Source organism: Branchiostoma floridae, chromosome 8 (genome assembly GCF_000003815.2).
Source record: "Branchiostoma floridae strain S238N-H82 chromosome 8, Bfl_VNyyK, whole genome shotgun sequence".
In the NCBI taxonomy this organism is placed as follows: Eukaryota; Metazoa; Chordata; class Leptocardii; order Amphioxiformes; family Branchiostomatidae; genus Branchiostoma; species Branchiostoma floridae.
The window spans coordinates 6,734,612-6,756,038 of NC_049986.1; the positions used below are offsets into that span (position 1 = coordinate 6,734,612).

At 37.6% G+C, this 21,427-nt stretch overlaps 1 protein-coding gene across 17 annotated transcripts in view; it reads right to left on the reverse strand.

Moving 5' to 3' along the window:
* Nucleotides 1-21,427, reverse strand: part of LOC118421649 (potassium channel subfamily T member 2-like) — a 151,816-nt gene that overhangs the window by 33,891 nt on the left and 96,498 nt on the right. For 16 of the 17 annotated variants that reach the window (XM_035829069.1, XM_035829071.1, XM_035829070.1 and 13 more), the window contains 5 exons: nucleotides 15,433-15,512; nucleotides 4,206-4,305; nucleotides 2,446-2,554; nucleotides 1,856-1,915; nucleotides 1,081-1,155 (listed from right to left, as the gene is read on the reverse strand). In XM_035829069.1, the coding sequence (XP_035684962.1) occupies nucleotides 1,081-1,155; nucleotides 1,856-1,915; nucleotides 2,446-2,554; nucleotides 4,206-4,305; nucleotides 15,433-15,512 (424 nt within the window). Of the gene's footprint in view, nucleotides 1-1,080; nucleotides 1,156-1,855; nucleotides 1,916-2,445; nucleotides 2,555-4,205; nucleotides 4,306-15,432; nucleotides 15,513-15,657; nucleotides 15,924-21,427 lie in introns of those variants that run through there. The other variant, XM_035829080.1, reaches the window with a different exon arrangement.

Genomic DNA, 21,427 nt, shown 5'->3' on the forward strand with positions numbered 1-21,427 from the left:
CTACCTGACATTTTATTGTAACCGCTGTGAAATTGGGAGACTGGAAGTAATTCTTCCACTTATTTCCCATTATGTGGATACTTCACAAAAGGTCCTGTATAATTCAACCTTCCAGTCTCCCATTTAAAACATCCCATGAGACTCAGTATGTTTTTTAAAGATAGCCACCCTCCCTCAAAGAGAATGAATTCTGATATTCTCATCTAGTATTTTATTCCAAAAGTAATTCTGCTGCAAAGTTGTAGTTTAGTAGGCCACATGAAATTTATTTCTTGCTTCTCGGATACCACCCCCCGCCCCCCGAAGGTCTGGGGTGAAGACATATGGCTTAAATAACACACACAAAAAAAAACAGCCTGAGGAGTTTAGTGACATGTTTTACGCAATGAATCCCTTCCTTTGATTTGTTACTAACATTCTGAATAAAGGGCATTGTTTTTAGACTGAAATAATGTATACGTGGCTCTGAATGGCAATATTTACAGGTTTGTGATAGCAAAACCTGTATTACTTTTTTTTGAAAATGAGTGACTTCTTTTTTTTTGAATGACAAAAAAAATGGACAGGCAAATCCAAGAAGCAACAAATAAAATTGGTGTGGCCTAAAGTTTGAAAAAATGTTGCAAAAAAAAATGACAACTCTGATATCCGGCAGTGCCCCAGTAGTCCTCTGAGAATTCCCAATGATAAGCTGAGTTAACATTTTGCGGTATGGTTCACCTGCTACACATACATGAAAATTACCTGGTGGTTACGGCTCATGTCCTTTGTAGTTTTCTTCTTTTAACAACGTATATTGTGTAATAAACTATACCAAGGATACATCCTACTTGATGGATATGACAGAGACTGTGAAATTGGGATTATATGAGATTCGTGCTTAGAATATTATTACATAGAGTGAAAAACTACCACATGTATCAGTTGCACGAATCACAACTCAGGCGTTGTCTTCACAAACCGGTACAACACATGTAAGCTATTGCTTTTCTAAATTGTTTATGACATATGTTTAGGTCTATGGCAAACCATGGCATAAAGTTATTAATTCCATTGGGAGAAGATTTAAGGTGTACTTACTGTGATGATGAATGGGACTGTGTTGATCATTTCTAACAGGAACCTGATGTTGAACACTGACTGAACAAGGCTGCCCTGAGATTATAAAAGAAAAGAAAAGACTTGCTTTGTTTATCACATAATCATCAATGAATGCATTCATTTGTTTTTTTATCATTATCTAGTGAATGGATAGTATGTGATAAGTCCTACATTGCTACTCGTTTTCAAAACCATGCATTAGATAAAACTTACAGAATTGTAAGGAATGTTAATTCATCAATTGAATTGATTGGTTGATTGTAGATTACCGACACATATTCTGATAAAATTCTAAGGTCTGGAAAGAGAACAATATAATCACCTTTCTCACGCGGCGGCCATGATAGATCGAAGAAGAGGTCAATGAGCCAAACAGACAAAACTTATTTCTAAAATCAGGTCCCATTTAGTTTTCCCCCAAACCCCACAAATTTTCATGATATAAGATAGAATAATAAATATTACAAGAAGTGTTATGCACCGAAAGATGTAGCAATTTAGAGTAGTGTAGACTGACCCCATAGTCCCTTAAGAGATGCAAAATAAAAACATAATAATGCAAATTTTTAACGAATTTGCAGCCATTCACTTATTGGTCGATTTCCTAATTGGCAGGCTACCATTGGTTGAACTGCTAATTATGATGGACAGCCTTTTGTTTGCCACATTGAACTCGTTTTAGATCTATCATGGCCGCCGCGTGAGAAAGGTGTATAAGGTGGCATGTGAGAAAATTTGTAACAGCAAGACATACCTTATAGCTAAGGTATGTGATGAGGATGGTCTCCAAAAAACTTATGATTGCCACAACAACCTGTAAAACAACAGGGATTATTATTGGTATCAATTCCATCATTTGTATCATACATTCTAAACAGTTATGAAGCTTCTTGTATGGCTCTTTTTACAACTTACCAATTTTTAAACCCAAACCAAGAAGCAAGCAAATGCTACTGATAACAGTTACAGTATGTTGTAAGATTGTTTTTCCTTTGTGGATCCAAATAAAGTCAAAGTCAAAGTCCTCTGCTCTTTAGCATATCAAATGTTATTGTAGCCTTTTCTTGCAAAAGCGAGGCACTTGCAGCATATAAAGTGTGGCATTTGAACTGTACGTAAATCTATAGGATACAGATCTCCCTTTCATCTATGGTAATTGCTTTTGAATCATAACGTTAACTCAACTTTTTGCACACTCTTGGCAACTTTCCAAAATTTGTGATGTACAGGCAAAGAATAAGGCACCATGAGTAGTTTAAAAGTACCATGTCATATGATTCCACCTGTATTTTATGTCATTAACATAATGTGTGATATGCATAGTAGTGCTGCACATTGCCCCACCTGTATGCCCCATATAGGGCGGGTGATAGGGGAGGACCTGTTGACCCACACCAGGGGGGCCCAGTTGATCTCCATCCACGTGTAGTTGGGGGTGATCGTACAGTCATGGCTGAAAATATGTAATATTTAAAGTACATTACAGATATCCAAGAAGATGCAGCATTTACATTATATTGAACACCCTCCTGATTAATTTTCACAAAGCTGATTCTGGAGAATTCTGGCAGAATTCTGGGGAATTCTGGCTCAGGTTCTCAGAATACTCCAGAATTTGCTTTGTTCCTGGAGACGTACAATTTCAATCTACATATGAATTACCTTTCAATATACCATATTTCTAAAATGTTATTTCATTTGGTTAATCCATTTTCAAATGATTAAGGTTTGTCCGGAATTAATCTGGAAGTCCAAAATTAACCTAGAGGGTGTTGGTATTAAAAGAAACTTTATTAAGTTATCATATGTCTTAATTCTGTGACGATGCAGTCCAGTAAAACTTGGTCTCAACAAAGGCTGAAGGAACTGGTAAAAGGTAAACAGGATATAAACAAGAGGATCTATTTACAATTGACAAAACTGTTTCAATCAGAGTTTTATGACTGAAGGTGGTTGGCTGTTGGCCGGCCAGGTTCTGATAATGATATTGAATGCTCTGTTCCTGAACCAACATTTCAAGACACATTGAATAATTTGTATTGATCAGTTCTTACCTTGTGAGAATCACTACGGTAACCATATACCAGCATGTTGCTTTATATTTCTATGGTACCAAGTTTTATCAGTCTGAGAGTAAATCATAAAAACAGAATTGATGGATTATGATTCAACATCATGGAGATTTTTGGCAACAAGCCTCCAAATTTTCCTACAGATGAGGTCCTCTACTGTCAACTGAGCTAATGTGACAAGGCTTGCTTTTGGTGCAAAGTATAAAGTTAATCTCATTTTCACGTCTTCTGCCTGAGAAATCATCTGGTAATCCCTTCTTGATGGCTGCACTGATTGCTAAAGCAGCCTTCAAAGGCATTTTGCTGATGGATTTTGTAACACTTTTAACTCATGGAGTTTGATAGATGTGCAAAGTTACAAGCAATATATATGCCTGACAAGTCCTGAGTCAGGGTCTTCCATCTGAAAAGATTACATCCATATATGAAATAGTACGTGTTAATGTCTTGTTCACCTTAATCCGTGGGTTAACCTAAATATCAGATTCTGTCATTTTCAAAAGCACTGACTATCATTGACATTTATGCAATATTCTGCAAGTAACAGCAATTTGTTGTCTGTTGATTTGATACCCCTAAATATTGTTTTTAAAACAACAGATATAGGTTACCCCACGGATAAAGGTGACATCGCAGTATATCTCTGGCTGAAAACTTTTCATCCTCCTGTCAACCAACCAAATATGTGTCACTCTTTCTTAAGCTAAGGGCACAATCTGCCGTTTGTGCAACTGCGTGGTGTCTACATGCCAAAACGTGGGCAATCTTTTGGGATCTATGTGGTAAGTACCGCCTCCGTACAAACTTGTAGGGAATCCGACGGATTTTGGAGCACGCAGACTTTATGTGCAGGCAAAACTTTGTGTGCCATCGGGCTGCTGATTTGCCCCCCGTACCTGCCAGTACGGGCAACGCGCTTGCCCTGTGCAGCCTGAACGATTTCAGAAATATTTGGTGGACGTGGCCTCCAAAAAAAAATGCGGACAAATTGCACGTACAACGGGTTGTGCCCTTAGCTGCACCACAACTTACCACTTTGCTTTCGATGGGTCCACATCTAGACAGGCTCTGGTGACGTACAGCACACAAGACAGAAGCTTAATCACCAGGTTGAACAGGCGGATACGGAGACCTGAGAAAACAAAGGATCATTCAACCTTATTATGATGGATAAACTAGGATAATCAGCAAAGTCAGTGGCAACAAACACGCCATAGTCTTTTGCATAATAAGATCAGCAAAAAATTCATGCCATCTTAGGACGGGCACCATCTTAGGGCACTTCCCATCACCTCAAACAAACCATATAGCTGACAATCTAACTGACAGATTAGTAGTTAAGTTACATGCAATAATGGCATAAACTGTCTCAAAGTGAGTTTTAAAGTGTTTTTCATCCTCCTGAAGTTTATGACCTCTGTTCCAATATGAGCGAGTGTACTGATCTGATGAACAATCTTACAATCTATCTTTCCAATTTGTATGCTTTTACAGATGTTTTTAGAATCAAAGCTACATGTAATTAAGATAAGAAATTATCTCTCCATAAATTGTCTCTCAGGAGTATTCAAGCCCTAAGTTGCTTTGATAATTACACTCTAAATTGTAAACTGCAATAAGTGGAATATAAAGGATTACTTGAGGGAAGACTTTTGGCGGATACTGCATGCAGACTGGCGCCAAGTATGATAATTTTACTTCGAACATTAAATTTGCTTTTCCTTGGGCTAAAATATACTTCAAACAAAGATAACGGTACAGCGCTTATGTCATATTTTACTGTGACGTTACTAGTGGAAATTCACTTGTTGAATAATTACATGGCCACAGGAGTTGAAAAGTAGATAAAAGTTTATTTTGATATTCCATAAGATCGATAGGGTGTGCATTTTGTAAACAAAGTTAACATCGAAGTTCATTGAAAATTACTTATGATGGTTGTTTGTATTGTATCATGTATTTCAGTTCCAGTTGTGACATAATGAATGAAAATGCAATGTTCTGTAGATTCTCTTTTTTAATAAATTTCAAGGGACTACACGCATTTCAATAATGCTCATAATTAACGTTATAGACTTAAAATCATACAAATGTAGCAATTTTGCTAGGAATGCCTGTGCAAAAAAAAACCGACTAAATGTACATGTAGCCTTATAACTAAAAACCATGGTAACACTCTGATTTGAACCTAAGCCAATTTCCTTTAGTTCAGCAAGAGTTAGCAGGAAAAGTTAAGGCAATCAGCTCCCTATTTGCATAAAAAACAACAGGTAAAAGTTCCTGAAACAATGTTCACCTTGAGCTAAGGGGGCCTCTGTGTACAATAATTGGTCCCCCTGCAGTTCGACCCTTCCTGAGATAATGAGCGAGAAGCAAGGCCGGGCTATTAAATTACCATATTCCAGCTGATCTCTCCGCTTTGATATTGACCTTGGTTGGCTAATTTCACACTAATTTAGCAGATTGTGCTGTGCAGCATGGCAAAATTACTGGACTAATGTAAATCATACAATAGTCAATATTCCTGGACCGTCTCTTGTTACTACACAGAGAGACAGTGGAATTTGCATCAGATTTTACTTAGGCCACATTGATTTAATCATATGGATGAGGTTAATTATTGTGTTGTGAACCCAAAAACTTAAATGTTAAAGTGTGTGAAGAAAAAAAAAGCTGGGGCAAAAAAAGCAATGGTTGTCTAAATTATTTAACATTATTTTTGTTCTCATCTTCTTTTACAACAAGACTTTGAAATAGCCTCAAAATACATTTCTCAGCTTACATTTTTGCTGCTCAATACAAACCTTGCAAACACTGGTAAATATAGAAAATGTTCAATATGCAAGGAGCAATCATTTATTAAGTTTATGACAAAAGCAGTAATGTTACATTTTTTGATCATAGGAAAATGGGTATTCAATTACATGAACAATCATTTTCCAGTGTTTTTTTCAATGTAGTGGCAATACTATAATGTATTTGCTCCTTTTGTAGCTTCTTTGTACAATTTACAGCATGGATGCATTGAACATTCTTTTTTGGGAAATGGACAAAAATTGATGCGTGCATGGATGTCTTTCATATAATCCAATCAGTTTTGGCCTTATGTGAGGAGTTAGAATAAAACACCCCAGAGAATGATATTATACAAATCGATACGTTGTGATGTGCCAACATCTGAAAACCATATGAAGTCTTGTCTTGTAATTGCTCTTCCTGGACAGTGGAAATCTCAGTAGAATTCATAATTAGATTCAAATCTCAGAGCCTTTATGTATGCTATATGTAAATAGCAATGTCTGATGCATGCACCTTCTATGCCTCAAATTGCAAGTTATCAGAGAAATGATCAAAGAAATGTACACATCATGTAGGTGCTCAATCTTAACCCTTGTCCTGCTGAGCCCATTCATATATGGGATGCACATATTTAACCCTTGTCATGCTGAGCTGTATTTTTATGGGGGTATTTCTCATTTGTAAAAGTTGCATACACATGTACCACTGCAAAGCCCATCAAATGGGGACTCAAAGTAAATTTGCAGCAACAGCACAGAACAGGTCAAGTTGAAGAAATCTCTGGGAGGTTAAGTTGACCCCAAAAAATTGGCAGGAGGAAGAGTGAGTTCCTTTTAAGAAAAGTCACATAAGATACTTAATACAGTTCTTTGCACAATTGCTCTTTTGACCTCTTTGACACAGGTCATGTGTTGAAAGTCTAATAGGCATTATCTGACTGTGAGCCAGTAAGTTTTCTGGCAGTGAAAGTACTTTCAGGCAACAAGACATGCTGATACTGATCTGAAAGTACCCACGCTCATTAGACAACCCACTTACATGTATCTTTGATCTCCCTACAAGAAACCCATTCATCTCAAAGTTCGCAAAAGTTTACAGAAATGTGTGTAAACTTTGACCAGTCCAATACAGGCATTCAACAGGCAACAAGAAATACTGATACTGATCTGAAAGCTCATCACACAGCCCCCTTATCTTTGATGTTTGATACAGGCATTCAACATCTGATCATTTTTCTTTCAAAACATTGAAAGGAGTACATTGAATTTAAATCATAAGTATCCCATGGATGTGCCTGCTAGTTAAAACAGAAACTGTAAAGAAGATAATGTGAACATGCTCCAATGATCTTACACTAACTTGTCCCACCACTGCACACTTACAATGGGTTTTTGTCAAACTCATATCCCTATACTGTTCAATGCTGGTTTCAAAGTCCCTGTACGGAAACAGCTTCATTCCCTGGACTGCCAAACTTTGGAACTGTCTAGTAGATGACAACTGTTTCCCTCCAGTCTACAACAAATTTCCAACTTCTTAGTTCATTGCCTTTCATCGTCTAATGACCTTGCTTTGAACAATCCCGTTCAAAAAAGTCAAATTACCCCATTGTTCACTATTCAGTCTGACAGCTAACCTTAACAGACTGATTTGTTACTGTCATTCCAGAGGCTCACACCTGGACTTGAGCCCTAGCAGGTACCATGAATCTTCTCTAAAATTATCCTGGCTGACATTTTCTTCTATTCTCTGCTTCCATAAGAGAGCCAACATCTGCCATTTGTCAACCTTTGGTAATGCTAATGGTTTAAAAGCATAGCAATTTGTTACACCAAAAAGCATCAAGCATCAAGTTACTTTTAGTAACTGCTTTTTGGCATATCTTATTACCTTGAAGTCTAACCTTCATTGGCGTAAAGCAATGTATTTCAGAAAACATCGTATTGTTCATTAACTTTCTGCAAACTCAAACAAGAACTACCCGTAACAACACATAATGCTGGACCTGCTAACATTGTCAATGCCAAACAATGTCAGAGCGTGAAAACTTCATATCACTTTGACCCCTTTGACATTGGAGATGGATAAAAGGTCAAAGATGCTGCTCTTTTGACCTTCAACATCTTCCATCTTCTTCAGCATCTCAGAGATAAAAGCCTGTAAGTCATTCAGAAGGAGCTGAGTGACTCTAATTTCATCTGTAGCACGGCACTTCTGGGATTTCTTATGAAAGAAGACAAAAATCAATGAAACCCTTATATGCAATGTGGACCACGTCCTGTGATTTTGTTTCACTCTAATGCTCTTGATGAGTGTAAGTGATGGTCACTTTAAAAGTGCAACGAGCATAGATTATCTGATACAAGATCGAAAAGGTTGTTAATGGTAAGAGATGTTGACAGAAATAGGGCTGAGTATTGTTGAGTGATGCGGGTTCCATGACCATGTTAACATCACACCTGCGTCCATATTATTGCAAAAAGAACATTCTGGGCACGTACGCATCATCTTAGATGCGAATACCCAACATCATTCTTGTAACGCAAGATGGCGTCACAACCTTCTTGAGTTGCATACTTTGGCTTCATCTTCTCAATGAGCATTTCTTCTCTCGAAAGGAAGGCATGTCTTGCCAATGTATCAATCTCATCTTGCAAGATAACATAACAACCTTCTCAAGTTGCATACCTTGGCATCATCTTAACAATGAGCTTTTCTTCTCTCAAAACGAATGCATGTCTTGCCAATGTATCAATCTTGTCTTGCAAGATAACATCTGTTACAGCCTTCTCAAGTTGCATACTTTGGCATCATCTTAACAATGAGCATTTCTTTGCTTAAAAGGAATGCATGTCTTGCCAATACATTGATCTTGTCTCCCTAGATGAGATCACAAACTTCTCAAGATACATACCTCGGCATCATCTAATCAATGAGCATTTCTTACCTCCAAAGGAATGCATGTTTTGCCAATGCAGCACCTATTTGCTGACTTAATTGTTGGATCTAAATGCATCATGTAACTTTCTTGATTAAAAAAGGCACTTGTTGGCTATTGATCAGTCTAAATTCTGTAACACGCAGCAAATGCTTTACTAGCCTTGAGTAACAGTTAGTTTTGCTGATGCATCATTTTGGGATCTAAGAAAAAGTTAACTGCTTAAAGTGACTAATGGCTTTCATTTCACCAGCTAGACCAAGTCTGTCAGTATCTTGAGACAAATTGTGACTTAAAACTATCTGTGTTGCCATCTCATGTTGGTTTGAGATGAGTGGTTCACAATCTGTGTGTAAATCTAAGTGTTTCCAGGAAGGAGCTATTTGGGGAAAACTGATGAGGTCCCTCATGAAGCCAGGATCATCATTCTGATAAGAATCATTGTACTGATAAGGTAAAAGCAAGGGAGCCAATTACTGATAGCAACATAGTACATAATCAATCAAAACTTAATCTGAAGGCACTCTCTGAAAATAATTTCATCAGGTTGGTGAAATAAACTTTAAGAAGAATTCTTTTACACAGCCGGCATATACTCACCTCACATCAAAACGTAAGCGACATATTTACTGTTGTTTTTTTTTGCCCATGGAATATGAAAGACAGTTCCTAGTTATGTATGCAGCACGACTATCAAGAACGTAATATCATGTGACATGTATATAGCCTGGTATCCAAACATAGTTGCTCTTCCGTCCTCACTTCAATAACAGCAGTTGCACACAATCTCTTTTGGAAACAACTAAGTGACCAATATACAGGATTTGAACCTCATATGCACATTCAAACACTATCTTATACACTTGTGATCTGGGATGCTACATTTTGGTGGTGTGAAGTGATGTCATCCAAGTCCATATACTTCTTTGAAAATATTGACCAAAGCCCTGTTGTCATGACAAACTCTGATATTAATAAGTCTCATACATTTCATATCATTGTTTGAGGTTACAGTATGTAGATGATAAATGAATAATATCTTGTGGCATTATCATTTCTAAATATCACAAAATAAATTTCCATTTTTACCAATTGATATTCGCTATGAACAAGGTGCATTTTTGGCAAAGTTCAACAGAAAGCAGATAAAACTGTATTTGCATCAGATTATAAAACTCCGTGAAATCTCTTGAGCAGCTTTTCACAAGAAATTTGATACCATGATTCATGAAAATATTTGACCTTCAAGTTAAGGTGAGCATGCTTTAGATGCAACCCAAGCCATGTCATTCCTGTGAGAGGATAACATCCAGCATTTCACTTGCAAATCTAACACTTTCTATCCAAGGGAGCAACATTCAGAATATCAAGTACAGTCAAACCTGTCTAGAGCGGCCACTCAAGGGACCGGACAAATGTGGCCACTATAGACAGGTGGCCTTTGTATAGAGGTGGCAACTTGTAGATAAAATACCCAAGGGACCGACAAAAAGTGGCCACTATGGACAGGTGGCCCCACTGTAGAGGTGGCCCCTAATACAGGTTTGACTGTATGGGAAGAGGATAAATGTCAAGCTGTGAGATGAAAGTACAGTCAAACCTGTCTATAGCGGCCACTCAAGGGACCGGACAAATGTGGCCACTATAGACAGGTGGCCTCTGTATAGAGGTGGCAACTTGTAGATAAAATACCCAAGGGACCAACAAAAAGTGGCCACTATGGACAGGTGGCCCCACTGTAGAGGTGGCCCCTAATACAGGTTTGACTGTACTGTTAAACATCAAAGTTGGGGTTAGTAGTGTAAAACGAACTCAAAATCAATATCATTACAAAGTGTGAATTTTGAAAAATTTGTCTACATTGATTCACTGAGTCCATTGATTGCTTTTGAAAATAACTAGCTTGGACATACTGCCTCAGAGTCTGTTAATAGTTGCTGGCAATGTTTGACCGTATTTGCTACATCATTATCATCATCATTGTCATAGTTGCAAAGAAACTCTGCAAGTAATTATGATTGAATCTCAAAACACCAATTCTAGATCTAAGGAAAGCCTCCCTATCCTTTATTGTTCCGTTTCAGTTCAGTTCATCCTCTTTGAGGTGACAACATTTTTCTCATAAGTCCCTGTCAGGTATGACAGAACATGACATATCAAGATATGAGAAACATATCATGGCAAAAAAATGCACATTTGATATCATGCAGTTCAGTTGGGCATGGATGAATCATGACTACAAGCTATAAACTTGTTAAGTGCCTGGAGCTTTGTCTGCACTTTGAAATAGAGTGTAGCTATTTTACAGACAAGCAATTCTCATCAAGTTCTGACCTTCGTCCATCAGAATCTGAACTCAATTTCATATCAATGCATCTGACATCTAAACTTTTACCATAAGTTTGCATGTATATTGCACTTGTCCAGACACTGTCTCGACAATTCTTATAGTTGTCTCTTGAGCTTGGGCTGAAAGCTTTTATTGTTTCCATTTTCATGACAATTAAGATAAGCCTTACATACATCTCACCACCTCAGGAAATCGATAAGTCATTAAACTCGAGATGGCCCTAAGGCCTTTGAGTCGCAATGGATGGCCAGAGAAAAGTCAGCCAGTTCGACTTTCATGGCATTCATTCTTATACCATGGAATGAAAGAGTGTGCCGGTAACATCAACTCTCATATATCCACCAGGTGCCATAATACCGCCGCATGAGAAAAATGGACAAATTTAAAGTGATTTAAAGAGATGTACCAATGTAATCCTAAGGTATATACACTTCAGATGTCTATTAATAAGTGTACAAGACAATCTTGAGAAGATTACTAATTTAAAACAATTTTTTTTAATGTGGCGGTATCATGGCACCTGGTAGAATTATGAGAATTGCTACAGTCTTGTCCTTTTTTACTACTTATGGCTTTTCACCTGTAACTTTTTCCATTAAGTTAAATTTGAAATAACAAAGTTAATGACTTCTGATATAAGAAATCTTTTGTTGCCTATAAAGGAATGTGGGTAACATAGAATAACAAGAGTATAGTATTTATGAATAGGCATATCAGAATCCACAAATCACTCCTCCAATTTCCTCTCATGTGTTTAATTAACTGCCTTAACTCTGTTATGATGAATTAAAGAGAAATGCTACTCTCGTATTGCCTTACATGGCACAATATATCCTAAGCAAAGCTTGTACCATTTCCCACACAATGAAGTATGTTCCTTACCACCCAAGCCAGCATGTGCTATATATATTGGACTCCAGCCCACATGATTAATGACCCAATCACATCACAAGAGCTTCCACAGAGCAATTGTGGTGGTGCCAATAACGACCTACTGGGTGTTAAGGTGATTTAACATGCTGCTGCAGCACTAAACAAATTATTTCTTTCTTAAGTTTATGAAAATGATATTGTACATAACAAATTTGAAATTCTAGGTCTTCAGCAGGTAGCATGGAAAATAAATTTAGATATATTTGCCACTTTTGGTCCACCATTTTTTGTTATAATGTTGGCTTTTGACATATTATAACTTATGGTGGTGAAGTCCTTGGTGCTGATTTTTTTGCTGCTACCTCCTTCTACCTTCAACATGGAAAACGCATTTTTGGGCCAGTTCAAATGTCATTGGTCATAGATGCTACTGTACAACTATCAAGAAATGTTTTTCTTTGCCTAGGACACATACAGTCTCTGCAAGGAATTTAAGATTGAAAACAAAACATAAAAGGCAATGTACAGTTGATTTTTGCGTTGGTTTGATGTTAGCCATTCTCTTCACAGAAAATATGGTCAGATTGCCTCTTCTGCCCAACTATCCCTTAGTTAACTCCATGATGTATTCATGGAAATTATATTTCACTTACTTTTTTGTGTGTATGCGTCTGTGTGTGTGTGTGTGTGTGTGTGTGTGTGTTTGTCAACAACATAACTAAAGAATGGCTGGGAGGATTGGTTTCATTTCAACTGCAAACTAAAATCACTGCAGACACTCCGTTTTCTGCCTGCAAAAAAATTACATTCCCATCAAAGGAGGTGTAGGAATATGGAACGAGAAATAAGCTTATTTGCCGGTAAGCCACACTAAAGGTCAGGGTTTTGGCTTGCGTCATCTGGGAAGAAATCTCCTGTAATCTAAATTGCATGCCACATGCCTAAGGCCAAAGTCATAACGGCTACTGGATACTGGTATTGTTGACACTGTAAGAGGATATCAGCACATGACATGTTGTCAATAAGTTCAAGGTCCCCAATTTTCTTTTATCAATCATCCACATTCAGTATTCAAAAAGCATTTTCAGTATCACTGGGATTTTTGTAGTTAAAGATTTGATTACTAAGATTACTTGAATATGCTGCAAACTGTCAAATTCAGATACAAAATTTTCCCCAAAAAATTACTCTTTTATTTATTCATTAGAGTTCACCGCATTTGTACAATTGACATAAAAAGGTGACTATCATATTTTTAACATGTCAACCTGGAGAGAAGACTGTAAAGTTTGATCCTCTAACACCAAGAAAGGACCCCTGCTTCTTTTGATGAGTGTATTTAATGTATTCAAGGTGTGGCTCTACTCAAACAAAAGACCTCCGGCGTTACGTTCCAACCAAGAGAACGTCTGTAACCAAAGCCACATACATTTTTGTACTCATTTACACCTGCGTCAAATGGGTGCCTTTTCAAAGGGCTCAACACAGAGCTGCCAGGGATTCAAACTTAGATTTAGAATTCTAATTTGACACCTCAAACCTGAGACCACCTTGCCACCTTCTCTTTTACAATTATTGCGATTTACATGCAAAATACTTCCAATGAGTATGGACAACAGTTAGTTAAAAAAGTCACATGCTGTTCGCATAATTGCGTGAAATGTCGCATCTGGTGTTCGTCATTTTGAGGAAGTAATTCCCTCAGCAGGTTTTTAGAGCTTGAATCTTTAATTCCCTGGCTCCATGTGTCTTTGAAGTTTCACCCGGGGAACCTATGCTTACAGCGGTTTGACATTCACGAATTATTGATGTGACTCAATAGTCATATTGCCTGTAGCTTTATCAAAGCTTTGCAGGGATGAAATTTCTGTCAAGTGTGAACTTTACTGTGTTATAAGTTGTAAGGTTTTGTTGTGCATGGGTGACTGATTTTCAATCTGCTGTTTTTAGCCTGAAGGGAAGTGGGAAGTGGTGAGCCGTCTTGAAAGCTTCCATTTAATGTAATCACCAGGGTTGAAGGTGGTTGTTTCTTCAGGGATGTATTAGGAAGTGAAAACGTCATAAGCGTGGTTGATAGAAGATTGCTTTCTCTCAGGAGCTTTACTTCCAAATGTGAAAGGTGAAATAGCTTGAAGAGATGATTCCAGAAAAGGTATGTGTTGAAGTTAACATACAAATTATAAACCCCAGTTGCTTAAAGTAAGTTTCTATCGATGCTCAATCAATGGAATACTTGATGATTCAAATACCCTCACTAATTGCATAATTGATAAGTTAATCAACCATAAATGTTCCATTATGGGTTTCATACTTAACTGTGATAATCAACCAGTGGTGATGATTAAATGTACTAACAGGAAAATGATTTTGCCACACATGAATCAAAAGAAATGCTGAGTATAATATTTGTAACATCTTTTAACATGTTTTCTAACAGCTGAAAAAATTTTTTATCATAACTCAAATAATTGATTTGTAGAATATCATAAAGCTCCATTTACAGTATATGGACTGCTCTAGAAAACATGTTTAGAAGGTGAGCTAAAAATGTCAAAATTATAAAATATGCATGAAGGCTTTTAGTATATACAATGTACATTACAGTACATAGCACATGACCACAATTGATGATGAGGATTATTCTGAGATAGATATGAGAGGGAGATCTCCTACAAATGAAGAAATTCAAAAATAGACATTTCAAGAAAATTAATTTTGGAGCAATCTAATGTCGTATATGCTTTATTTCAGACTTGTTTCATTTTCGGTACACATTTTCCAATGCAAGTAAACCTTTAAAGATGAAACATGGCATTGACATAAAACAAAGGCTGCATGAAAAAAACACTCTGAATATTATAAATGAAAGAAGTGCATGGTAAATAGAGCATGTCCCCAGATGTAATGAAATATTTTTTCCTTTTCATGGCAACCACAAAAGGCACAGTGAAGAACAGTACCCCTCTGATGAAAACAGATGAGGCGCTAAACACAGATGGCCGCATTTCATCATCTAGATGGCATCCAACAAATGTGAAGACATGTCATTTTGTCCTGCATGTTTGGTATTCAATACCACCGGCAAACGACACTAAAAATCAATTTTTCATCATCACCGAATGTGCAAACATTCCTTAGGTCATCCCAATTGAGAAGGCAAATTTTGATACGTGCTGTTTTTATATAGATCAAAGCATGGCTTTGCAATCACCATTGATTGTGCTTTATCCAGATCCCAGTTTTCTGGAAAGGGACCAAACAAATTCAGTCCTAGGGAAAATGTCGGAAGAAATACTCACTCGACCGCTGGTTCTTGATGAAGTAGATCTGTAGACGTTCCTTGAAGGTGTTTTCGTTCACGTAGAACTCCACTTGTACCCTGAAGATGAAGGAAAGAAAATACCATCAGAAGCCCCATCGGTGACAAATGCATTATCTGCCAACTGTCTGCCCCAAGCAAATAATTTGAGCCAGTGCCAGGCCTGGTAGATATCTGTAAGAAATTCTTTTATATCACCGGTTACCTTGGTCCGGGGTTATTGGAAAATGCCGACACCACATCGGTGAAGGAAACGCTGGATTCCTCTATGTTCGGCCTCATGGCTGACTCAAGAATTCTTCAAGTATGATCTAGTGCCTCAGCCAACAGCTTGAGCATCTAGCTGCATCCACAAGGATATTATAATGAGGCGAGGGTGAGGGTGGGGTCAGGTGTAGGACCCTGATCTCCCGATAGTGCCCACAAGAGTGCCGCTGTGCATCCCGAGTAATTGTTACTCCCCCAGCAGGCCCCAGGTGACGACACACTACACCCGCAACCGGTAATGACGGTTACTGATCAAAAAGGGGTTGGCCCTGTTTGGGCTGACTCCGCGCTCCACCAAAGGAAGCACAGCATGTCATTTATACGGCTGCTATAGATTAGATATATGTTTTACACCCCGCTTAACGCAATTTAGATCTCCTCACAAATGTTACGTAGAAAATAGATCGAACAATTTTATCTATGCATCGCACAGAGGCAGATAATGCTTTTGGCAAGTTTCCAAGGCATTTGACAGGTAATAGGGGCCTGGAAAAGGGTATTGGCAGAAGAATCCTCCAGGGAAGAGGAACAAACTGGTAACAGATTATCACAGATTAGTAGGCGGAATATGAAATAAGAACTGTACGCAATATACCATTGATAAGGCATATTGACGGCTGAGACACAACGATTTACCTGTTTCGAGGTTTTAATAAAAAAAAGTCTTCATCAGAATGACAAGAGAGTGATACCACACTTGCTTTTATAGCCTTAACTCTCAAATAGGGAATATGAAAAACTGGTGCCAGCTTATCATAGATAAGTAGGCGGAATATGAAATGAAAACTATGCGCAATACAGCTTCTGTAGCAGTTAGATATGAATGCTTGAGTTACAGAAAAAGATAAGCTGAAATCGGAAAATTTGTATTCAAAAATGAAAAACAGTTCTTCATGCTTCATCACATCAGGACATTGGTATCCTATATAGGCCATCCAGGGAAAGACTTGATGAGTTTTTCCTTTAACATGCAATCGAGAGCATCTGCCTAATTTCTTTATTGGAAATTTTACAATGGTCCAAAAACTCCTGGGAATGTGAGCACGTAGTTATTAGCTCATCCCTCATATAAGGACTACAGAAGTGTTTAACCTCAGGAGTGTAGGAACCAAAAAAGTAATTGCACCAGTGTGTTGAAATGAAATTAAAGGAGAAAGGTATTTCAAAAGGTGGACATTTGTATAAAAATTTCTATCTTTAGAAGACAACTATTCTACCACACTATCTAAAAAGTCACATTATTTTGTTAGATGAAGTAGAACTGATTACATTAATTTCAGTAATTTTTTTCAACAACATCTCAAATGTTAAAGAGTACACAGTAAACACCCACATAAAAATGGGTGAATTTATATGTATTGTGCTCATATATTTGTTTATGCATTAGATTTCAAAAGAACAAGCTAATCCAAGAACCATGAAGTAAGATTGATAAGACTTGCATCACACAATTTAATGATATCAATTTGAAAACACAGATTTTACTGTCAGTACGGAAATTCATAGTGTTTCATAGAGCATATCGATTCTGCTGTGCTTTTATTAGTTTGAACAGTTATCAGTCAAAACACCTGTCTCATAGATGAGATTACAACTGACAGAGATGAATGGTGCCCAGATGAAATCTACCAGTCCCACCTTAAAACATTACAGTGCTGATTGATTGTTGTTTTTATGGATGATAAAACTGAGATGTTGCTATAGATAAGTTGATGGAAAAAAGGAAAGGAAATTAATCTCGATCCAGTTTTAGCTTACTGAAGAGCTAGTCTTTTACTGGTCGTGACAGAGAGGACAGACAGTATGTACAGTATTTACAGGTTCATTGTACCAGCCTGAGGGAAATTCTTTTCTAATGAACAGTGGACCATGGCTTAACATCCAGTCCTAAGTACTGCAATCATTTCTGGTAGCATGCATGTTGGTTGAGCAACACAACCAGAATCAGACTCACAGCTTCTTGTTTCAGAGACAGGGCTGCTAACCAATGGACTACGCGTGCTACCATTTACTGGTAAGATTGCAGGAACTAGTTTAAGTTTAAAAAGGCTTCAAGGATGTGCACAAAATAAAGACAATTAGTTTTCACAACAGCTGTATGCACAATCTTTGATTCTTTTTACAATTTCATTAGCAAATGCAGTAGAATTGGTTGAATTCCTGCATAGGAAGATGATTGAAAACCCTATTCAAACATGCAGCACTGCTAAAGTCAGCGACCCCTAAATGATGTATGATTATGCAAACTAGCTATCTATATTTGATATGATTTGTGCTTCATTGCATTCTTCAAGTTTATATTACACATACAGCTCATAATAATTAGGATAAAAAGCCTGTTTTGAAAAGAAATAGAAAAAGAAAAAAAATGTATTTTCAAAGGCTGTACTGCCCTGTCCTTGTGTTTCTAGCAACAACCATTACATTAAACATGGGTACACGAATATTCCCTTAAAGAGCCTTCAGTATTCAGTGTCTATAAAGCCTACTAGATCATCAAACATACAAAATTGCAGTTCCATAACAATCCAACAGAGTTGCTTCAGATTTGATATTTCACCAGGTCTGGTTGGCCCATATGCCTTGAAGCTCCTCATGTCAATATGGCATCACAACTGCATTACCAAGTATTTCCAATAGAGGGCAATTTTGTACAGCACGGTTTAGAACTACTCTTCAGGATGCTTATAGACTTGCTAGAGAGTAGGATTCATCAAGTTCTAACACATTGTTGTTTCAATCAGATTATATAGTACAGAACCAGACAAGCTAAGATAAGCTTTCAGGTATATTATGCTGAAAGCATAGCTTAATATTTATATAGCACTGTATATATACAGGTGCACTGCATATAATTAGAAAGTATAGGGGTTCAGACCACTAGCATAAAATTCAGTCTGACCATGAAGAAAACATTATATGTCATGACACATGTACAATGAATACACACACGGTTTCTCTCCTTGGTGCTGAATTAGGAACTGTTGTTCATATACTTGATAATTGCAGAAAACTTACATATAATTACCTTCTCTGTGTTACATGCTCAAAGATTGCTATGTTTGGTGTTCAAGTATTGCTTGCCTGTGAGAACTGTAACAAATGTTTAGTCAAAAAAGAATATTAATCTTACTAAACTTATATATATGATATGGATAATGTATTGTGCCAAAACATATCTCATTACATCCTACCTACCTACCTAGTCCCTTGACCATTGTATCAATTTAAAAAAAATACAATGGCCTGTAAAAATAGTATGAATCTTACTGGAAGATCAGCATGGGAAATGAAAAGAAGCATTTAGGTATCATTGGACATTTGTCTGATTTTATAACATTCGGTTCACATTTATGGTTCGCATCAGCCCCAATACCTGGAACACCTTTGATTGAGAAAAATATGAAATATGATATTCTGGACTAATAGATTAAATGGTAACATTTCCTCTCTTGAATACGGATAAAAAAGATAATGTGCACATTTTGAAACCAAAGTGTGGTCTGTTCATATACATGCACTTATACAAGACAATAATCTGGTGACAGATTAGCTGTCATCTGCACTACTGGAAACCACATTCCCAGGAAATAGGATGTAACATCCCTGTAGTGTGGCTCATGTAACAAGATCAAAGGTCTTGAGTGGAATCCCTCCGATGCCTTTTCTGATGTTTTTCCACTCTAGAAGATGTGCAGTGTCATATTGTTTACATTACATCCGGTCCAAATTTACAGTAGATATCTGCGTTCTGACCGGTCCGTATTTTACAGTATGGGGTGGGGCTCCAAGGTTCAATTCGAACGAATTGAATTTGATTAAATGCACTGCAGGTTGAAAATTTGTTTCTTTGCCTAGCTGGTTCTTTTGTTCGAATTGACAAAGTTGTTGACACAATGTGGAGTTGATGTTGCGTCTTTTGCTACCTTTTTTTGCGATAACTTGAGTTTTCTCAGCTTGGCATGATATGAATAAAATACAATATGGGGTATTCCGTATTGGCCTCAGTCCTGACCCTCCCGCAGGTCAGATCTAACGACAGCTGGGCGGTACCTTGGGTGATATAGAACACCCTGTGCTGTATTGTATTTCTACTTGATTTATAAGAGATGAACAGTTCTAATTACATTTTGTAGTTTCTAGCAAGTTTAGATTGCATTATGGGAATATGTAGTTATTAGATTTGGTTATAGTGTTCAAGTTTGGCATAAATATTTCATAATGCTTACAAAATAGCAGTCTCAACTTGCCTACTAATATATGACCTTTGATACACATGTGCACTCACTTATAAAATATGTCACACTAGTTAGATTAAGCTCAAAGATAATCTTGTTGACTTTCATGGTAATCATATCAAATCTGAACTTGCTCATACTATATATGATCTGGCAAACAAATCAATCTACTCTGTCGGAAAGGTTAGAGCCTTTCTGCAAAATTTCTTTGCCCGTGGCTGCCATTATACTTGTTGGCCCAGTAATACTGCAAGGAGGGGCCAAAAAAAGCTCTTGATCTATATTGTAGTGGGTTTGCAGTACATGCTATTAAAGAATCAGGTGGACATATTGACATGGAGGGCAGGCGGGAGGGCCTACTGATATTGGTCAGAGCTGGGATGTAGAATACATGGCTGTGTCACGGTGGCATTGATCCAAAAAGACCACAGGCCACACAGAAACTCCCTGTGAATCCCAATGTGAGTGATACGTTTGATGCTAAAAGATGGACAGACATTGACTCCTACTCATCCGAAGAGTAGATTTCAGATGAATACAGTTATAAAGGTTACACATGAATACTGCAACATTCAGTAGGCTGCATGACATAGAGGGCAGGTAGCTTACTGATATTGGTCAAAGCTGGGCTATAGAATACATGGCTGTGTCACTGTTTGATCCAAAAAGACCACAGGCCACGCGGAAACTCCGTGTGAATCCCAATGTTAGCAATAAGTTTGGTGCTGAAATATGGCCACTACAGCCAGACAATGACTCCTACTTATTATAACATCTCACCAAATAAGAGAAGACACTTGATCTTTTATGAACACATTTGTGAAGGTTATACATGAATACTGAAACATTCTGTAGCCTGCCTGACATAGAGGCCAGGCAGTCTAATGACATTGGTCATTCTACTGAGCTTGTAGAATACATGGCGCCAGCTGTGTCATTGATCCAAAAAGACCACAGGCCACACAAAAACTATGTGTGAATCCCAATGTGAGCAATAAGTTTGGTGCTGAAATATGGCCACTACAGCCAGACATTGACTCCTACTCCTCACAACATCTCACCTGGTAATACATATAGAAGACACTTGATTTTTGATGAACAAAGTTGTAAAAGTTACACATGAATACTGAAATGGTCAGTAGGCTGCCTGACATAGAGGGCAGGTGGCCTACTGATAAAGGCCTGAGCTAAAATGTACAATACACGGCTGTGTCACGGTCATATTGATCCAAAAAGACCGCAGGGCATATAGAAACTCCCTGTGAATTCCAATGTGAGCGAGAATTTTGGTGCCAAAAGATGGCCACTACAGCCAGACACTGACTCCTACTTATTACAACATCTCACCAAGTAAGAGAAGACACTTGAATTTTGATGAAAACGTTTGTTGAATGAAAGGGTTACACCATGAATACTGCAACCCAGTCAGTAACCCCCCAGGAAAGCTATAAAATGGCAAATCCCAGCCAT